A 19925-nucleotide genomic window follows, 5' to 3' on the forward strand; every position below is an offset into this window, starting at 1 on the left:
AGTTCCTGTGTTTACGATAACTGCTGGGTATAGAATTTCTTTTTATGCCTCCCTTGAGCCTTGTTTAGAGATGTAAGTACTATATTGTATGTGCCCCAACATGGTGAGCGGACATCGCTGCCTTACCTTTTTATCTATGCAAAACAAATTACATCCTTGATTTTCAACATCAGTAAAGAATCATTTTATTACTGCAGCCCAAGACGCTGCTCCTTTACTAATGAAATCTCTGAATGCGAGTTCTGGAAAAGGCACAGGTGATTTCAGCTGGAGTCTAGGCAATGAAAGATTATACTCTTGTCATGTTAATATTTGACCAGCACACGTTTTAAAGTACTTGACCCTAAAAATGCATTTAGGCCTGGAACAGCAGGCTGATAAATATGCATCAGTGCTTTGTTGCTTTTCCAGTGATGAATACTACAGCTGATACCATCCATCAGCCGTCTTCCATTTTTTATGATTTGCACATGCAGGTAGAGTTTCATTTTGCAACACCGTGTCTCACATAATTCATGTGCATAAAGTTATCAATGTCTATATCATGCGTGCGATGAAATAAAATGGCACAGTTCAATTTTTTATTCTCACTTTTATTGCAGATTCCCAGAAAATCTAAACTAACTGTCCATAGAAATATTCGAGATGATGAAGGCTTTATCATCCGTCATTTCGCAGGAGCTGTGTGCTATGAGACGGTAAGATGGGAATTGTTTTTAGAATCTATTTTTTTACTGCATGGTCTAGTTCTTCAATATATCAATTAATTAGTCAGTCAGTCGTGTAGTTAAAAGTATGTAGTCCTAAGGATTGCAGTTATAGGATCATTGCTTAGCTAGTCAAACTTGAAAAGATCCAGCTGCTGTGGACATGAATCTGGAACTACACTACCCTACCAAAAGTAATTGGACACCTGAGCAAGAATCAAAGTAGTATTTATTTACATAGGTTAATGCTTACTGGGGCTTCCTTTGACCCTAATGACATTGGATATTCTTCATGGCATAGACTCTGCTAACGTCTGATTACACTTCAGCTGGTATTTCCCTCTATTCATTCTGCAAATGTCTGGCAAGTTCTCTTAAAGAATATGGATGCTCAAAGAAGTTCAACATCCATACCTTCAAACCAATGTAAAACAGCATTGGATTTGTGACGAGGCATATTGTCTTGTTGGAAGTATTGCTGACCATTGCCACATTGTCGGCAGCACGTTATTGTCTAAAATGTTAAGGTACACCATTTTACCACTGCAACCAACAGACCGAGACCATGCCATGTATTTCATCCACAGACCATAATGGAACCTCCACCATACTGAACTGTTGGTTCAACACGCTGATGCAAAAGGCATTCCCTCACAGCCAGGTACGTCCATCTGATTTGAAGATGGAGTCTGTGATTCATCACTCCATAGAATATTCTTCCATTGCTCAACTGACCAAAGACTGTTGAGCAATGGAATAATATTTTATGGAGTGACGAATCACAGAATTCACCTTCAAATCAGATGGACATACCTGGCTGTGAGGGATGCCTGGGGAATGCCTTTTGCATCACTGTATTGTGTCAATAGTTAAGTATGGGGAAAGTTTCATTATTGTCTGGGGATGTTGTATGTGGCATGGTCTCAGTCTGTTGGTTGTAGTGGCAAGAACTATGAACATGGTGTACCTTAACATTCTAGATGATGTACTACTGGCAATGTGGCAATAGTCAACAATACTTCCAACAAGAAAATGCATCTTGTCACATATCCAATGCTGTTTTACATTAACATGAAGATATGGATATGCATACTCCTTGAGCATCCATATTCTTTGAGAGAACTTGCCATATGTTTGCAGGATAAAAAGCGGGGAATACCAGCTGCACTGTATTACACATTAGTAGAATGTATGCCACAGAGAATATCGAATGTCATTAGGGACCAAAAAATCCCCATTAAATGTTAACATATGTAAATAAATAGTACTTTTGAATCTGGGTCAGGTGTCCAAATACTTTTGGTAAGTTAGCAAACCTTTTGGTAAAGGGTATGTTACTACAGTCAATGTTTTCCTGTAAAGTTGTTATTACTATCGGTACCTTTTGCCCCATTTGTTCCTGTTGGAATGAAAGTTGTTTTTTTTACAGTCTCTGGTTGTTCACAGCAATGATCTGCCAGACCTATGTGACCTATTAGATTAACCCTTTCCAATCCACTGTCTGATGTCTAAAGACATTATGATTTAAGACTGTACAGCTCCGATGTTGGAAGACGTCCGTCGGGGTTCTCTTACTGTATATTGCCAGCTTCTCTGCTGTCGGAGCCTATCCAACGTGTCACCTCATGCAGTACTGGCTTTAGCCAGCATAAAGCGCCGTTGTGTAACGGCAGAAAAACAGTAAGCCCCCTAGGAAAACCAGGATACAAATTGGATTGGAAAGGGTTGACATATTTTAAAAAGGGGCAAATACAGTACAACATAAACACATCTAAAGACAATCAACAAGAACTTCCAAATAAATAGTTTTAAGGATATTAATCAGAGCTCACTTAGTATATAATTTGGCAAAATACATATTTTATAGCTAAATGAATTTTCTTTACCTCCCAGAAAAAAGGTTCTTTAGTTTAGACAGGTATTAGTAATCCCCTATCCTCAATGTAGTGCAAGTATTAAAGACCTTAAAATATGGCAGGCCTCCGTAAAGAGCATCGCCTCCAACTTCATTGGTCAAATTCCAGGGTCTTTAGAATGCACCGATAAGCACCAGCACCACGAAGGTTGACATTATCTTGTTCTTTCAATAACACCCAGCACGCTGTCACAGATGAATTACTTTTACGTGTTTCAAGTCCACACACATCTTTTTAGTCCAAATATAAGTGGATATTAGGTAACGTTTGCTTACTCTACCTCCTGGCCCCAATTCTTCCTCCCTCTTTTAAGCTTCTATTTGAAGAGCAGCTGTAACACCTTGAAGTCTGGTGAAAGAACCTGATGCATATGATGATCAACTGGAGAGCAAGGTCGGGACATGAGCTTATACCGGCAGCATGCTCATCACGTCTTAGACCTGCATAATACCATCTCTGTGTCCTGCAGAGGAGCACGTAGAGCAGTCAATAGAAAATATTGTCATCGTTGAAAGAATTGCACTCTGCAAAGAGAATGACACCAAAGAACATACCGTAATTGTAACTCAATTTGTTGCAACCTCATGAAGCTTTCATCTATCAGTATCTCATAAGAATAGTTTATCATGATTTCCTGATTGAGATTGCACAATTTCCAATCTAAACAGCAAACAATGTAAAGTCGAGTGTAGTGCTTAACCACAAAACAAAAACTTGACACCACTGCCTTGTGATAATATCAGCTTTCAGAATGTACTTTCTGCTTCAGAGAAATTTACCAGAAGTTTCCAATTACTTCCTCTACTTGTGGAGGAGACCGGTCTCTAATGGTTTACTCTTCCAGTAGATTGATAGTATAAAGGTTATGTACGTATGACTTGCAGTGATTGAAATCAAGTTGACAATACTGAAATTGGAGATGTGGAGTAGTGTTCAGAAAAAAGGTATGTCTCCACAATGTTCCATGAAGTAATGGAATGATGTGCTCTGTTTGTAATGTATCTCCTTCATACTTTCATGTTTACCTCATTCTGAAAACTATATATGGAATAAACCCAACTAAGTTTCATCAATGGGACATGTGCCATGGTCTCAAAACAACTGCAAGGACAGTGGTAAAGATCGTTAGTGAACAAATGACTTTCCATGTGACTACTGATTTGCCCACATTTACAACAGTCGAAAAAAGGGCCACAGAGACTATAAAAATATGGCGTATGGCAAGGAAGACATTTTCCCAATGCATTCATATTGCTAAATCTGCCTTGTTGTTCCCATGTGTATGCTACAGAAGTATGTTGGCCCTCTCTGAGAGGATAGCTCTACTAGAAGTCTGTATTTCACAAGCAATTTTGGTCGCTCACTTTTGTGGTTTAACTGTATTTATATCTCTGTAATTTGTTATTTATTTTACTCATTTACATATCGCATACATATGATTTACTGAAAATAGTGAATCCTTTCTGTGTATGAACTAGGTAGCAGTAAAGCTATTAGTACTCCTTGGATAACATAGCTGGTGTGGCTAGGAGGTATGCTGCATCACTGCACTGATGGCATTAGACATGGATTTAGGTCATGTATATTCATTTTTGATGGCGTCCTACAGCGTCTTGGATTGAATTAAAGATGAAACAACACTTGCTTGACTATATTTTCATTTCACTGTAGACACAATTTGTGGAGAAGAACAATGATGCACTGCACATGTCACTGGAGTGCCTCATATGCGAGTCCAAAGATAAATTTGTACGGGAACTATTCGAATCTGTCAATAATCACAAGGATTCCAAGCAAAAGACTGGAAAACTCAGCTTCATCAGTGTGGGAAACAAGTTCAAGGTATATGATATTAACTGCTATTTTTTAAGGATAACACTTAGTTTTTACATTTCTTCAAAAGTCTTCTGAAAATGGTTTTTGGTCTGTTCCTGCAGTTCTGTGATAGGGTATAGGTCTGTAACTGCATTAATGAAGTGATATTCTCATCTATGGCATAGTCACATATTCCTCCATATTGATGCCATTGGCAGGTCCACCATCCCCTCCCCATCTCACCCCTGCATCTGTGATTATTAAGCAACTACAAAGAGCACAAGAAATTTAAAAATAATGGTGGAATATAGCGAGTGACGATATCAAGTCACTCACTATATTGTCTCCTCCTCAGCACCTCCTCTCCTACTGATAGTCACTCCTGACTTACTAGAGCAGGGAGGACAAGGAGCGAGTGGTGGCTTGTAGCCTACTCCAGGTTGAGACTTACAGCAGCGCCAAAAGGAAGAAGTGAAGCTCTGATGGGGTAACAAATGTTGCAACATCAGTTGACCAATCAGGTGAGCTGAATCTCGTTGCAGTTCTATCCACAGTGGAAAACCGTGTCAAATAAGCCGAGAGATACATTTAGATAGCCAAGCAGCAGAGATCTGAGGACTTGCAGTACAAGCAGGTGTATTTGATTGGGTGGGATTAGGTCCCATAGGAGATGCGTGGTCTGCCTCCATTGAAGGTATGCAACTGTTCATCATTGCTTGCATTGAAGGTGTGCAACTGTTCATCATTGCTTGCATTGCTTGTTTCCTTCAGTTAATTAGATTACTAATTTGTGTCCAAGCAACTGAAGGAAACAGCTATGCTCCCTAAAAAAACTTCACAGTTGGGGTTATCCAGGGAAAGAAAAAAATTCACATGGGCAAAGAGTAGTGCAATAACATAGGAAAAGCCATACTTGTCTCATTTGGTCCTCTGCTGCTTCAGTTCCATTGGTGCCCAGTTCTGGTATCAGATGCCAGAGACATGTGGTCACTACACTGAATCACCGATCCCTTTAGGCCAGTAATTGGCTGCAGTACTCACATGTCCCATTGGAGTGATAACCAGCGTGTGACCAGGCAGCAACAAAATTAGAGTAACAGGGGATTGGGTTAGCAATTATTCCTTATTTATGTTATTCCAACCCTCTGACCCGCTTTGAATTTTTTCTCCCTGTTTAACCACAATTTTTTCAATCAGCTGCTCACTTATGGTTTGAGTTCTGTAAGGCCGCTCTCATACATTGTAAAACACCTCCATTGATTTCAATGGGGCTCCTTGGATGAGCGTTAGAGCGTCACGATTCTCAAATGCTGTCTGCTCTATTTTTGTGCATTTCAGTGATTTTTAGCTCATCTCCTCACCCATTGCAATGATGGGGTGCGTTTCAAAACTCTGTCAAATGCGTTTTGAAATGCTGTAAAACATCACATTTAAAAATGTGGTGTTTTTACAGACGCCTGTGTGAGAGCAGCCTTACACCAGGAAATTATCTGCTCTCACTTGTGTATACCCACCTGGCCATACATAAGTGCAGTATTGCATTGCGGCCTTTCCGATGAATTCCTCTACCTTGATGGAGAAGCGCGTCCACTTGGGCAGAGCTGCTCCTAATTTGCAGTACAGCCACAGTATGTTTTAAGTTTTGGTGGAGGCTAGGCTCTCATAGTACCTCCTTTTTTAAATTCTTTTACAATATACTAAAACTTCGATGAGCCTTGATTGTATATTTTAAAGATTTGTATTTTAGTCCTGTTTAGTAACTAAAATTATTTGTAACACTATTTTGCCTAAATGAAAACACAAAACTATAAGACCTCCTGTTCCCGAGGGATTCTTCATTGCGTTATCCACGGCGATAATCCACACGCAAGTAACACATGAAACTCTTTCCATAGGATAACTATGGAAAGCGCAGCCGATGTACACAAGTGGAAATCTGCTGCGATTTTCCACTTGTGTATAAAAATCGTGATTTGCCGCGATGAACCTATCGTAATGATAAGTTTATCGTGGAAAATCACGGTGACTTTAAATGTTCTCCGGCGGCAGAAATCCGCTTGCGTTAAAACACAGCGCCCCGTGGACAGGCGGCCTAACTGACTGAATTGCTAAAATGTCTAAATGGTTAACAAAAAAGGCAAATTCTAGAAATAGACTTACTCTGATGTGTTTTCCATTAGTTTCCCTCTTGCTTTTCTCGCATCCAGAAGTGCACAGTAGCGAATGGCTCCATCTGCATACATTCTGACAGTTCAATAAAACTTTCAACTCTCATCAGATTAAAATGTGGAATTTTGAGGTAGTGTCAGCATTTGTAACTAATGGTACGTCTTGGGCTGTCTGTGCAACTAGTACCCGATTCTTAGACATGACATTACACTGTAGTTTAGTTGGGGAACTGAAAAGTTATCCTGCATATTCCTAGTAATGCCTGGTCTTCGGAAATAAGCTGGTAGTTGTAGGGGGGTCAGGGTTTAGGTTTGTACTCCATTGGTTAATTTGCATTGCAGAATAAATTAGCAGAATGTTTGATGTTAGTTGCATTCACAATTTTACCTGTAAACTTGATCAGAATTTCATTGCTGATCTTTTTTTCTTGTCTGGCTGTTTGAATGCGAGAACCTAGCAGAGCATTGTTAGGACTGAATAAACCAGCAACAGGGACATCAATATATACCGGTAGAACAATGTTCATACCCATATGTTGCAAAAATTGGCAAACGGTGGCTCAAGAAAATATTAAGTGGGTGCTTGTCATAAATTGGACGGACAGTGCAAAAACTACCATTTTATGCACACCAACATCCCTTTCTTATTCTCGCCTTTTAAAATACCAGTTTTGTATTCCTTATTCCATATACCAAGATGGTCAGAAGTGCCAGGACTTCAAAAAGGGCCACTTTTTAAAAATTCATTATGTAACTAGTCTCCCAGTATATATAAGTCGGCTAGTACTACCTTGTTTTGTTATTCCTTTTTAACTGAAGCTCCTGGAGTCCTTCTCCTCGGGCAGGTCGTGTGATCTTATTTTTAACCACGTAGCTTTACTTAGGTTTATGTGGTCCCAAGCTAGTCAGTTTCTCAGTCAGCATAATTCCTGTGTGATGCTATTGCATGGATCCTACCACAGAAGCTCTTTAGAGGGTGACACAGAAACTTCTATCAGTTACTGATGATGATCACACAGCTCCTGTCACACAGTTATAACTGAGGAGATCACAGCTCATTGTTCTAAAAAAGTACAGACCATAAAAATACAATCAGAAGAAGATGATAATTAAACTGTCCCTCGGCAGGCGAAGATGATACAGCCTGTAGCTAATGCATTACGGGATTGATACCACAGAATAGTTAAAGTAAAAGCAATACTAAGATGGTTCCTGATAAGCATCCATCAGGAGGCTGCTCTGTATGGAAGGGACTGCAATATACGGAGGACAACCTCCAGAGTGTGACAGGCAATCAGGTGAAGGGTGCAGGGGTGGAAAAATGTGTTTTTGACAAAGTGGCCCTGCAGCATATGATATTGTTACAAGTAGTATGATGAATGTATAGGTAAATTACAACTTTTCTGTAACATCAGGAAGCAGCACTTTAGTTGTAATTGTGGTCTCTTTGGATTGCTTTTAACTTTTCAGATTAAGCTTCCATGTCTGTGCACATGAGGAATAACACTATATCTGGTCTTTATATGACTGGCATCCTACATTTTTCCCAATTTCCCTCTGCAAGCTCTATCTGTCATTTTCTATTCTTTCAGGACTGTATGGAGGAGCCTTGCTGCTGTGCTATGTTCTATATACTAGGGCATAGAGAACTACAGATCCTGTTTTCTAATTGTCTGTAACAGATACAGAGCATCATCATGTCGGCCAGCATTACTGAGCACTGTAGATGTGAATAAGCAACAACAGATAACTCCCCACAAGTTCCTGCACCACCTAAATATGTCTGTCCCTCTCCCTCCCCTCTGCTCGCTATATATTTCAAAGAGCACAATGACTCATTCCCTCCTCTACCCCTCTACTAAAGTCAGCAGGCAGTGGACAGCAAGCTAGTAGGAATTGAGATCCTTGCGCCTCCTTCACACGGGCGACACCACATCACTGCGAGAAAATTGCAGCAATATTGCATCGGTGGTCTGTTCGATACTGCTGCGTTTTCATTTGGCAATACAGCGATTTTGTGGAGCTGCAAAGCCACGCAACTTTGTAGCACCATTTTCACGGATTTGGTGGGGGAGGAGTGGGGGTGCTTGAAATATAAGCCCAACCCTGAAAATAAGCCATAGCCACAGGGAGAAAAAACATCACCTTATAAGCACTGTCTGGCTCTGCTGCATCTTCCCCCCGGTCCCCGACACTGTTGTTCATCATCTCTTCTGACCATGGATTGAGAAATCCCTGCTTCCAGGAAGCACTGCTTCTAATTGGCTGAGTGCCGTGATGCTCAGCCAATCAGAGCCAGCACTTGATGAACCAATCACAGCCATTTATTGGTCGCGGCCCTCAGCCAATCAGAGGCAGTGCTTCCTGGAGGCAGGGCTTTTCTAATCCTCAGCCAGAAGAGCTGATGAAGAACAGTGCTGGGGACCAGGGAGGAGATGAGCCGGAGCTGGACAGCGCTTCTAGGTGATGTGTGTGTCGTCGTCCCCCCCTCCGCAGCGAGGGCTTAGTTTAGGGCTTTTGCAGTAGGATTTCCTACTGTCAAAGTTGCATCACACCGCAAAAAAAAAAAACGTGTTTTCGTGCGATGGGATGCAACAGAGAGGAAGGCTCCATAGGGAAACATGGACTTCAAAACCTCAGGAGTCGCGGGCATATTGCAAAACCTGCGAGGTTTTTGACTCGCAATGTAGCATGCTACAAAACATCACAAATGTGAAGGAACCCATAGGAAAGCAAGGGCTTCACATACATGTGATTTATAGCATTGTCACATCGCGAGAAAATCTGACGACTTTGTCGCCCATGTGAATGAGGGCTTTAGTGGCCAGTGATTTTTTTTCAAGACGTCATTTTAGGAAAATAAGGTAAACAGCAGTTTTCCTGGTTATCACAGTGGCTATCATGTAAGCACAAGTTGTTTCAAAAGATAGTGATCATTTAACACTTTCCAATCCAATTTGTATCCTGGTTTTCCCAGAGGGCTTTCTCCTTTTCTGCCATGATACAACGGCGCTATATGCTGGCTAAAGCCAGTACTGCATGAGGTGACATGTTCGATTGGCTGCAACAGCAGAGAGGTTGTCAATATACAATAAGAGAACCCTGACGGACGTCTTCCAACATCGGAGCTGTACAGCCTTAAATCATAATGTCTTCAGACGTCAGACAGTGGATTGGAAAGGGTTAAACAAATCTTATCACAATGACACCAACATTGTGGCTTTTTAGCCGTTGTGCATTTTGCCAGCGGTTCTTTTTGGTAAGCTGTACAGATGTGAGCAGGCTCCATTACCTCTTCAGTATGCTGAATCCTCATTACTACTCTGCCCAAGCACGTTGTGGGCACTACTATGTCCTCATTTCCACAGATCCGAAGCATTTCCTCCAAAGCACTAGGTTCATTGTTGCAATCATTCATATGGGTGTCTTTCTTCTGTGTAGTGATTCTATGCTTTCTTTACAGAGCATAGTTGTAAGTTCAGCTATTCAGCCCTTAAATAGTGAGTAGTCCAACCTGCATTCCAAGTCATCATCTGTTTCTGACCAGCTTGTGTAATCTTTTGTTTTGACTGCTCACCTATATGTTTAATGCCATGTTACAATGATGCACTGCAGCCCGTTAATGCATGCGATCTGTCACCATGCTGCATGCGTGTCTAGTATGAGGCTTCAGCCCCCGTGTACAACATCTAATATGTTCCTCTTCTTTTTTTATAGACCCAGCTGAATCTTTTACTTGAAAAACTTCGCAGCACGGTAGGGAGATGAGCATTTATTTGTTTCCTACAAGTTAACAATATATAGCTATCTTTCATTGCACTGGTTAAAGCCTGACTTTTTCTTGCACACAACCACATTTCCACCTGGCAAGTGTTACTGTGACCTGTCAACATGGATTGATAATGTCTTTAGAAGTCTGCTAATCTGCCAGCAATGTGTGTCTATGAATGCACTAGTAACGCTGATAAGCAGCTACAGCGGATAAGCTTAAAGTACGTCTGATAGCCAATGGAAGCACAAAATGGAAGAAGATAAAGATGCTAGCACTCAAAGCTCCAGCTAAACATGTTACGCCAAAGAATCCCTATACTGTTCAGTACACTGTGACCATCAGCCTAAGCGCTGATATTTGCAATGGACGGCTGCAGCCATATTCCTCTAAAATCCCTAGTAAGGTTTCAAAGCTCTGTAATGGGTCGGACATTGCCGTACAGGGTAGCTATCTATAGGTGACTTTAGAGAGACTGTATTCTTCCTTCTGGAAGAAAGCTAATTTGCATACCTTTTCCCAGAGAGCATTATTAGTAAGACTCCCTATGCCAGCTGATTGTCTCCTCAAGGAGAAATAGTACGCCACGAGAACCATGTTTTTCTTTACCTTTTGTTAAGTTAAGTAGAGAAGATGGAGAAGTGTTTCTGCATCAAAGATTGCAAAATGGCTCGCCCAGAAGGAAGACCTCTTTGCCTTATTACTGGATAATTCAATGAGAATGATGCAAAAGTAAAGCTGATTTAGGGCCAGATGAATTTATATGTAGACCTCTTGACGGTTTTAAAGGGTACCTGTCACCTCTCAGCGGCACAATAAACTATATTATAGTCCTGCCAGCGGAGGTGATGGTGAATCGGATGACATTTTTTATACTCTCCTGCTCTTCCAATCCTGTGCTGTCACACACAAAAAAAAAAGAATCCAAGTTTTAAGATTCTCAGGTGCGCGTTCTCCTTCAGCAGGCCCATTGAAGATGAAGCGGCATAGCATATGTGGAACTAGCACTCTATTCAATCCCCTCCTCACTGTGGAGGGTGTATTGAGCCCACAGTTGAAAGGAGAGGGGGAAACTGGACCCTCGATCTCAGGGTTCAGTGGGGGACTCAGTGGTAAGTGTCCCCCCCCCCCCCCCCACACACACGCGTGGTGAGATCGGGGGAGCTGTGCAGGTGTCATGGCAGCCGGGGGCCTTCTGAAAGGCCCCAGGGCAGCCTTAGAAAACTGCCTATCAAGCCATCCCCGTGGGGTGGCTTGATAGGCTGCCTGTCAAATTGCAGTATGACGTAATGGTGTAGCATTACGTCATACTGCAGGAGAGATCAAAGCATTGCATGTTGTAGTCCCCCTGGGGGACTTAAAAGTAAAGTTAAAAAATCAATAAAGTTTTTTTAATTGTAAAAAAAAAAGGAATAAGTTCAAAACACCCCCTTTTGCCATATCTATAATTAAAAAATCTAAATCATAAAATAAAATATGTATTTGAGATCACCGTGTCCGTAAAAGTCCGATCTATCAAAGTAGCACATTATTTACCCCGCACGGTGAACGTCGTCTGAAGAAAAAATAAAGAACGCCAGAAATGCACTTTTTCAGTCACCCTGTCTCCCAGAAAAAACGCAATAAAAAGCGATCAAGTCATATGTATTCCAAATTGGTACTAACGGAAACTACAGGACATCCCCCCAAAAAATGAGCCCTTGCTCAACTACGTCAACGGAAAAATTAAAAATGCTATTGCCTGCAGAAGATGACGGCAAAAAATAATTGAAAAAAATTAAATGTCTTTGAAAAAAAAAAATAGTACAGTAAAAAAAAAACCCATACAAGTTTGGTATTGCAGCAATTGTACTGACCCGTAGAATAAAGTTAACATGTCGTTTTTGTTGCAGTTTGTGCGCCGTAGAAACAGGACGCACTGAAAGATGGCCGAATGTCGTTTGTTTTTTTTTTCATTTTACTCCACTTAGAATTTTTAAAACGTTTTTCAGTACATTATATGGTACTTTAAATAGACCCATTGAAAACTACTACTCATCCCGCAAAAAACAAGCCTTCATACAGCGACGTCGATGAATAAATAAAGGAGTTACGATTTGTTTAAAAGGGGAAGGAAAAAACGAAAATGGGGAAAAAAAGGGTACGCGTCATTAAGGGGATAATGCACCTTACAGATGTTCAATGTGGGCACCATTGGTGACACCAGGCAACCTAAAACACATCTCCTTTATAGTGGAATCAATAACGGAGAATATGTGGGGGCGGGTCTGGGCAGAATATCTGCAATGTGTATTAAAACTTTAACAGTTATATCTCTTTATCTCATTCTGGCCGTATGTCAATTCATGTATGAAGAAACCAGCTATACTTTTGCACCATTTTTTTTCGAATTACCGTGTATGTAAAAAATATACCATGAAATGTATAAGACATTTTGTTTCTAAAAAACTTTTATTACAAACTTTTTCGGACTTTTCAATGGGAGGTCTGCCTGGTTTTGTAGCTCTGCTGGGGTGGAGGATGAGCTCATGCATAAATAGGCACATTTGCCTTTCAGAAGTAAACTCCCCTACAGGTGCAGTTTTTGGTTGGTACTCTTGGAAGAATAGGACAACTCAAGGACATATATTTGTAGATAGATCTATATTTTAATCCTAGCAAAATGGTATTGTGAAGCCCAGCATTCCCCTATGATGGGTTTTCGTACTTTTTAATTGACAAACTGTGCAGTGATTATGAACATCTCAGCCCGTGTTTATTAGTGTCTTTGTAAAGTCAGCAATTCCCTTTCCACATAGCACCGATGTATTGTCATGTAACGAGATGTAGGGGATTTCAGATGTTACTGCCTGGTGTGTTATATACCATATAATACTTGAAATTCTGAAATGTGTAATAAACAAGACTATAGCTAGCAGGCTACTGGTATCATAGAGATTACGATTCAGCAAGAGCAATGCTTTCATCACAGTTCAATAAATCCCACTAACTAAATACAAAAACATCCTAGCTTTAATGCTTTTTCCATGCCCTCTACAGAGGATTTTCTTGACTGAAGCTTTGAAGAAATATAGCTTTCTTTTTTTTTTTTTGTCCTACGACACCAAGAAGCCCTGAGAAAAGTTTTGGAGTTGCATAATGTTCAAAGTTGAAGTGACACCTTCCATTCTGTCCAAGGACATGTATCATCTACTTACATTGGTCACATTTTGCCAAGCAGGGATGATCAATAAAGACATTACAGTCTGAAGGACGTCCATTCACTCTTTGTATTACTTGTATGCATTTAAAGTACATTGGTCTTGTATTTTTTTCTTCTCTTCTTTAAACCGATGCTTTTAAGTGCCATATCTGTGTATGAGAACTGAAAAGAAAGCTGAAGACTTGCATTATTGAGATGTTGAACAGTTAAGAATCAATCTGACATGTAATAGGTTTTTTTTTGCTTTTCTTTTTAGTGACTGTTAATTATATTGCTTGTGCATACTTTCAATGTAATGACCTAGTTCTTACTTTGTTTCTTGCTTGGTGCAGCCGTAAAATAACTATGTACCAGTGTTCTTATACAAATAACTTACTGGATTTCCCACAGGGATCCAGCTTCATCCGTTGTATCAAGCCCAATTTAAAAATGACAAGTCATCAGTTTGAGGGAGCGCAAATTCTGTCTCAGCTTCAGTGTTCAGGTAATTAATTTCATTTTGGATTACCTTAAGGATTTTTAAAAAAATTCTATTTTTGATAGACTTTAGGCAAGTGATACGTACGTAAGCAGTACACTAGCCGGCAGTCAAATGCATACGTCAAAATAGAAACGTAGAATGCATGGTGTTTATAGACATGTAATGCTGTACACAATGAAGAAATAACACAAAATTAGCTTGTCCTATGGAAATATAGAGATGTGGTGAGCCCTGTAAAAATGGATACAGAATATCAGAGTGCTAAGACTGGTGACATGGAATACATAACTACATTATAAAAGCAGGTCAGTGTCTGCTTTTATAATGTAGACATAAGATTGTGTCTGAAAACGTATAGAAGAACCTTATAGAGTTCAAAGAACAAGTCAAGTAGCAGGAGGGAAAGATGATGCCTGAATGTATCTATAGAAAGGGGTGATACAGTGACTGATAGATAAATATATTGTCTCATAAAGACAACCCCTTAATAACAGGAAGTCATCACAGTGGCCAACTTCTCTTAATTCATGGAAAACTGCTGTTATTGCCAGGGAAGCTGCGTCCAGCCAGACATTTTGCTTGCAATAGCCAATTTGAATGAATAGCAATCCATATAATGCAAAATGGCCAGATCCACCAGAACAGGAGCCACTCGTATAGAGCATCCTATGATAGGGTAGGTTATTCCATTGTTTGAGCATTTATCGACTAGAAGTGTTGCGGAAGGATATTACAGGACAAGGACATTAGGTGACCAGCGGGTTGTTGTTCCGGGTCTTACATTCGGGTCAGAACTATCAGAGGTTGATCCAGGGATTATTCTGACTGCCATTAGGGAGTCAGGAAGGAATTTCCCCCCCGAAAGGGCTAATTGGCTTCTATCTCTTGGGGTTTTGCCTTCCTCTGGATCAACAAGGAGGTTGAAACAATGTCCATCTCATTCAGCCTGTCTTCATTCAGCCTAACATACTATGTTACAGCCCATGTGTTTTAATTCCTCTCACACTTACAGAGCATATCTCTTTTCTAGCATATAGATAGACTCCTCTGTATACATTCATATGCCATGAGCTGGAATGGCTTTGTCTTTATGAGAAAACCAATATAAAGCCCATTTATAAGCACTTTCATTTACCACAAGTTGGGTACATTGTCATAGGCATAGATGCAGATAAGATTTTCCCGAATATGGCTTGTAGCAACCTGTGACCTCTAATAACTCCGAAGCCAAACATTAAAATGGGTTATCAGCCACTTATTTGAAAGTCTCAACTGGCAGGAAAGTGGACAAAATCACAAGCTGTGCAATGTTCACTGGTTAGATGTCCTGCCGGTATAGCACAGCCAATCCATTTCTGAAAACTAATGCAAAGGTCACATACCATTTGATCTATCATGTGATCTCTGCAGCTAGTTACTGACTTCAGCAGTCATGTGTACATGAACTACATGTAACCACCGCAACGGTCATTTGAACGATCAACGGCACCTGACTTTTGCTCGAACTTCTAGGACTGGAGTAGCTGCGTTAGTGCGGCAGGACATCTAACCCATGAGTACTGCGTAGCTTGTTAATTTCTCCCATTCCCTGCTCTCGTCAACTTTTTTGAAAGTCTCGGAACACCCGTTTAATAATTATTTGATTACTTTAAAACTGGCTAAGGAACTTTTAAAGTGAAACTCCATCTTTGACTACGGTTTCACACTTCTTTGTGGTAGCGTCTGTAAAGGGTGGTTGAGCCATGAGCCTCGCAGATTACCAATACAACTAGGCCAACAGCGATGCCTGTTACACTTTTATTCCCCATAGTGAAGTTTCAAAGAGTTTTCAAACTTGTTAAGAATGGAGAATGCTCAGTTCAGTGTGATCGGTGGAGGTCCCAGCCTTCTGTCATTGACCTATCAGGAGCTTGATAAAACTGGAGGCTCGCTTTACAATAAATCTTCTGGTTATACACCTTTAAATTTTAACCCCATGTTTCCTCTCTGTTTATTACTTTTTTACATAACTTATTTAGTTCATATTTTCTTTCATCTTCTCCAACAGCAACTTTTAGCACTGGCTTTGTGTATTCATAAATACATAATGTGATGTATTAGCTTTTGCTGTGGAAGGTGGCTATGTACAGGATATGAGTCGTTTCAAGGCTACTTTACCATGGTCCTGAGTAAATTGATTCATAGTTAACATTCTCTTTAATGTGCTGTGTTTTGCTGCGGAATGAAATAATACCTTTTCCTAAGGAAAGCTGCTTTGGCATTGCAGTCACTGTGACATGGACTTTGCATCTTGCCTCACTGTCACATTCCCTCTACAGGATTTGTTTCAGTTTAGTTAAGCTGCAGATGACGGGATGACATCAAAAGAAATAATACTTGAGCCCCAGGCAATTTATTTCCATGCCGTTCACCTGCATTTGAATTAGAGCTTCATAGCAAAGTCGTTTCTGTTGATTTTCACAATTTTAAGCTTACCAAGAGTATTCTTTTGGTGTTCTGATCACATTCACTCATTAGACTCTCTGAGTCGCTTTAATTAAAATACAATTTTTCGCTGATATGTTCTTGTGATTTTTTTTTTCTTGCTATAGTTTGATCAAGGAAACAATCCTTAATCCCAAGAACTTTGGCGTTTAATGTCACATTTTGCATTAAATCTGAATTGTGCTTAGTTACAGTAGAATTTAAAAGGTATTTTCTCTTTTGCTTTTTTATGGCAGTGTGTAGTTTAGGTATCTGGGTCCGTGCCATGAAAAGCTATAAAAATGCACAAACTCCATTCATACGTTTGTCTCCAATGTTTATTAGCTTAGTTAAAAGCTTATCAGAGAAAAGGGAATAATGATAGCAGTAACAATGGCAGTTGTAACAAAAATATACCAGTGTGAATGAAGTAGAACAGCTATAAAACTATTATTTGTTGATCTCCAGCAAATGTTGTACCATAAAATCTAAAATTATTGGCAGCGGCATTGGGAAGTACAAGTGCCACTCCTAGCGAGATTTACATTCATTGCTGCCTAGCTCTCACAAGTGCAACAATCCTCTTCTCCACAGTGAGAAACAACGACAATCACAAATCTGTGGGTACTGCTAGATACAGGGGCACCAGGTATTCTTTCTTGGATGATCTCCTAGTTTAGACTTTCTGAGTCCATTACTGTTGTTTTAGTTGATAAGGTGTTTGACAGATCCCTGACACATTTTTTGTTTTTGTCACCTCTGCATTATATTAACATTAATGATGAACGAGCATACTCGCTAAGGGCAATTACTCGAGCGAGCATTGTCCTTAGTGAGTACCTGCCCGCTCGGAAGAAAAGATTCGGGTGCCGGTGGGGGGCGGGGAGCGGTGGGGGAGAGGGGGAGAACGGAGGGGAGATCTCTCTCCCCCTCTCCCCCCCCCCCCCTCCCCGCTCACTCCCGCAACTCACCTCTCACCCACGCCGGCACCCGACTCTTTTCTTCCGAGCGGGCAGGTACTCACTAAGGACAATGCTCGCTCGAGTAATTGCCCTTAGCGAGTATGCTCGCTCATCTCTACTTAACATCAATGCTTTAAGGTGCCTTTACACAGTACGACTGTTGGGCACATAAGCACCAGACTGCCGTCCCAGCAACTATCGCTCCTTACTTTCACACAGGAGATAATGGAGGTGTAGCGCACCAGAGATCTCTTCCAGCCACCTGCCTCCATTCACTGCAAACCGGCAGTTGCTCAAAGATTGAATGACTCCTGTTTGCACTGAACAAAAAGTTACTCAGAAGTTGTTCCTTTTTAGCTCACTGAAATGGAGCAACTACTGAGCAATGGGCCAACAGTCGCTCATAATTGATTGAGTGTTTTTTCGAACGAGTGTCAGTCCATGTAAAGCTACCTTTACCCATGTGCTGCCAGAGAAGGCATTATGCATTGCTTATTACTGAGCTCCAGCAAAATGTTGCCAGTCCTTTAGGGTCCAATTAGCATGAACTCAGGCAAGGTACTGTATCTGCTGTCGTGGTGTTAATAGATACTCTCTGGTGGGTCTTCTGGTCTTATGTTTCATGTTAGGTAAGGAATGCTGCATTGACTGTGGAATATGCATGTGGGACCTCCTGCATTGAATTTGATTTCTGCCGCAGTCACTTGTCTGTTCACATGGATAATTCTAGCCAGTCGCGGCCAGTTGCAATCATTTAGTATCTGTTGGCGGCCACTGTGCTGTTCATTGTGGGTGGTGATGCCTTCGATGATGTACTCCCTATACACGTGTGGCACTGTGGATCGAGGAATGGTAAATGCCCGCACAACACCGGAAATGGAATGTCCCACTCTTCTGACACCCACTATCATGCTACGTTCAATCTCCAATAGTTCATGTGGCCTTGCCGTGGGCATACTGGCCAGCGTTCAGCCTCACTCACAAGATAAAATCTCACAACTTATATACGTGCGAGTGTTCCCAAGCTGTCATCCGAGGTAACACCACTTCATAATCAATTTACATACTGCTACTCTAAGGAATGCCTAATGTACCTTTAGGAACTCAGTTATACTCTAGTTACTAGTTCTTTCAGTACTATGCTTTAAATTACTTTTAAGTATTCTTTAGGGTTGGTTCCATTCTCTAGTCCTTCTAAATATCACCCCTGTCCATGAAAATTCTCTTTCCTTATGCAATACAGCGTCTTCCCTTAAAGGGGTTGTCTCACGAAAGCAAGTGGGGTTATACACTTCTGTATGGCCATATTAATGCACTTTGTAATGTACATTGTGCATTAAATATGAGCCATACAGAAGTTATTCACTTACCTGCTCCGTTGCTAGCGTCCCCGTCTCCATGGCTCCGTCTAATTTCGGGGTCTTGTTGCTTTTTTAGACGCGCTTGCGCAGAAGGATCTTCTCCTTCTGGTCGGTCCGGGCACGAGCGGCGTTCTGGCTCCGCCCCCTTCTACGCATCATCGCATAGCTCCGCCCCGTCACGTGTGACCATTCCAGCCAATCAGGAGGCTGGAATCGGCAATGGAACGCACAGAGCCCATGGTGCACCATGGGAGAAGACCCGCGGTGCACCATGGGAGAAAACCGCAGTGCGTCCCTGGGAAAGGACCGGTGGCCATCTTGGGAGAAGAATTTTATAAGTTCATCTTTCATCACATCGGTGAGTAGCAAGCGGTTTAAAAAACGCTTTAAAATGCTATTTTATGCCGGGGGGTGACAGGGGGAATGGGCTAATTTAAAATTTTGATGTTTTGCCTCGGGACAACCCCTTTAAGGCCCATTTACACCAGCAGATGATCACTCAAACAACAGTTTGAGTGACAGCTTTGAGCAATCATTTTGCATAAACTATTAAGTAGCTACTCAGCTACTTAAATGCCAATTAGGTATGCAAATGAAGCCTTCCTTGAATGTAGTTAATAGTTAGAGGCTAGTTTCTGCGCTCAGATCCTTTGTTCTCCACGGGTAAACAATGCTATCAGCACTCCCCGTGGAGAACTACTGATAAAAGTGAAGGATAATTTTTAGGTTAGCTTGAATTTAACGATCAGCCAGCAGTGCCCAAAAAGCGGACGATGGGCGCACATTTACACGCACCGATTATTGTTAAAGCGATCGATGATTAGTGAATTTTTTAGCGATCATCAGCTGGTGTAAATGGGCCTTAATTCTCTCCCTTTACAATGCAGTCTATGTGCCAATTCGCACCCTACTCTGTCTGCTTTCTTGCTTCTGGTTCTGTGTCCAGATGTAATAAGCTGTGTAGTTAGCATATGCTGATTCCATTGCCTGCTCATCTACTTGGGAACCCTATAACTTATGGTTCCCAAGTAGATTGACAGTCCAGGGAATCAGCACTTTCTAACTACAAACCTTATATTGG

General features: G+C 41.1%; 1 protein-coding gene across 6 annotated transcripts in view; it reads left to right on the forward strand.

The window, feature by feature from the left end:
* The window catches only part of MYO6 (myosin VI), a 262780-nt gene that overhangs the window by 160908 nt on the left and 81947 nt on the right, over positions 1-19925 (forward strand). For all 6 annotated transcript variants that reach the window (XM_066604748.1, XM_066604765.1, XM_066604773.1 and 3 more), the window contains exons 17-20: positions 603-698; positions 4295-4465; positions 10324-10362; positions 13968-14061. In XM_066604748.1, coding sequence (XP_066460845.1) covers positions 603-698; positions 4295-4465; positions 10324-10362; positions 13968-14061 — 400 coding nt within the window. The remainder of the gene's footprint in view (positions 1-602; positions 699-4294; positions 4466-10323; positions 10363-13967; positions 14062-19925) is intronic.

This window comes from Eleutherodactylus coqui, chromosome 1 (genome assembly GCF_035609145.1).
Source record: "Eleutherodactylus coqui strain aEleCoq1 chromosome 1, aEleCoq1.hap1, whole genome shotgun sequence".
NCBI classification, from domain to species: domain Eukaryota; kingdom Metazoa; phylum Chordata; class Amphibia; order Anura; family Eleutherodactylidae; genus Eleutherodactylus; species Eleutherodactylus coqui.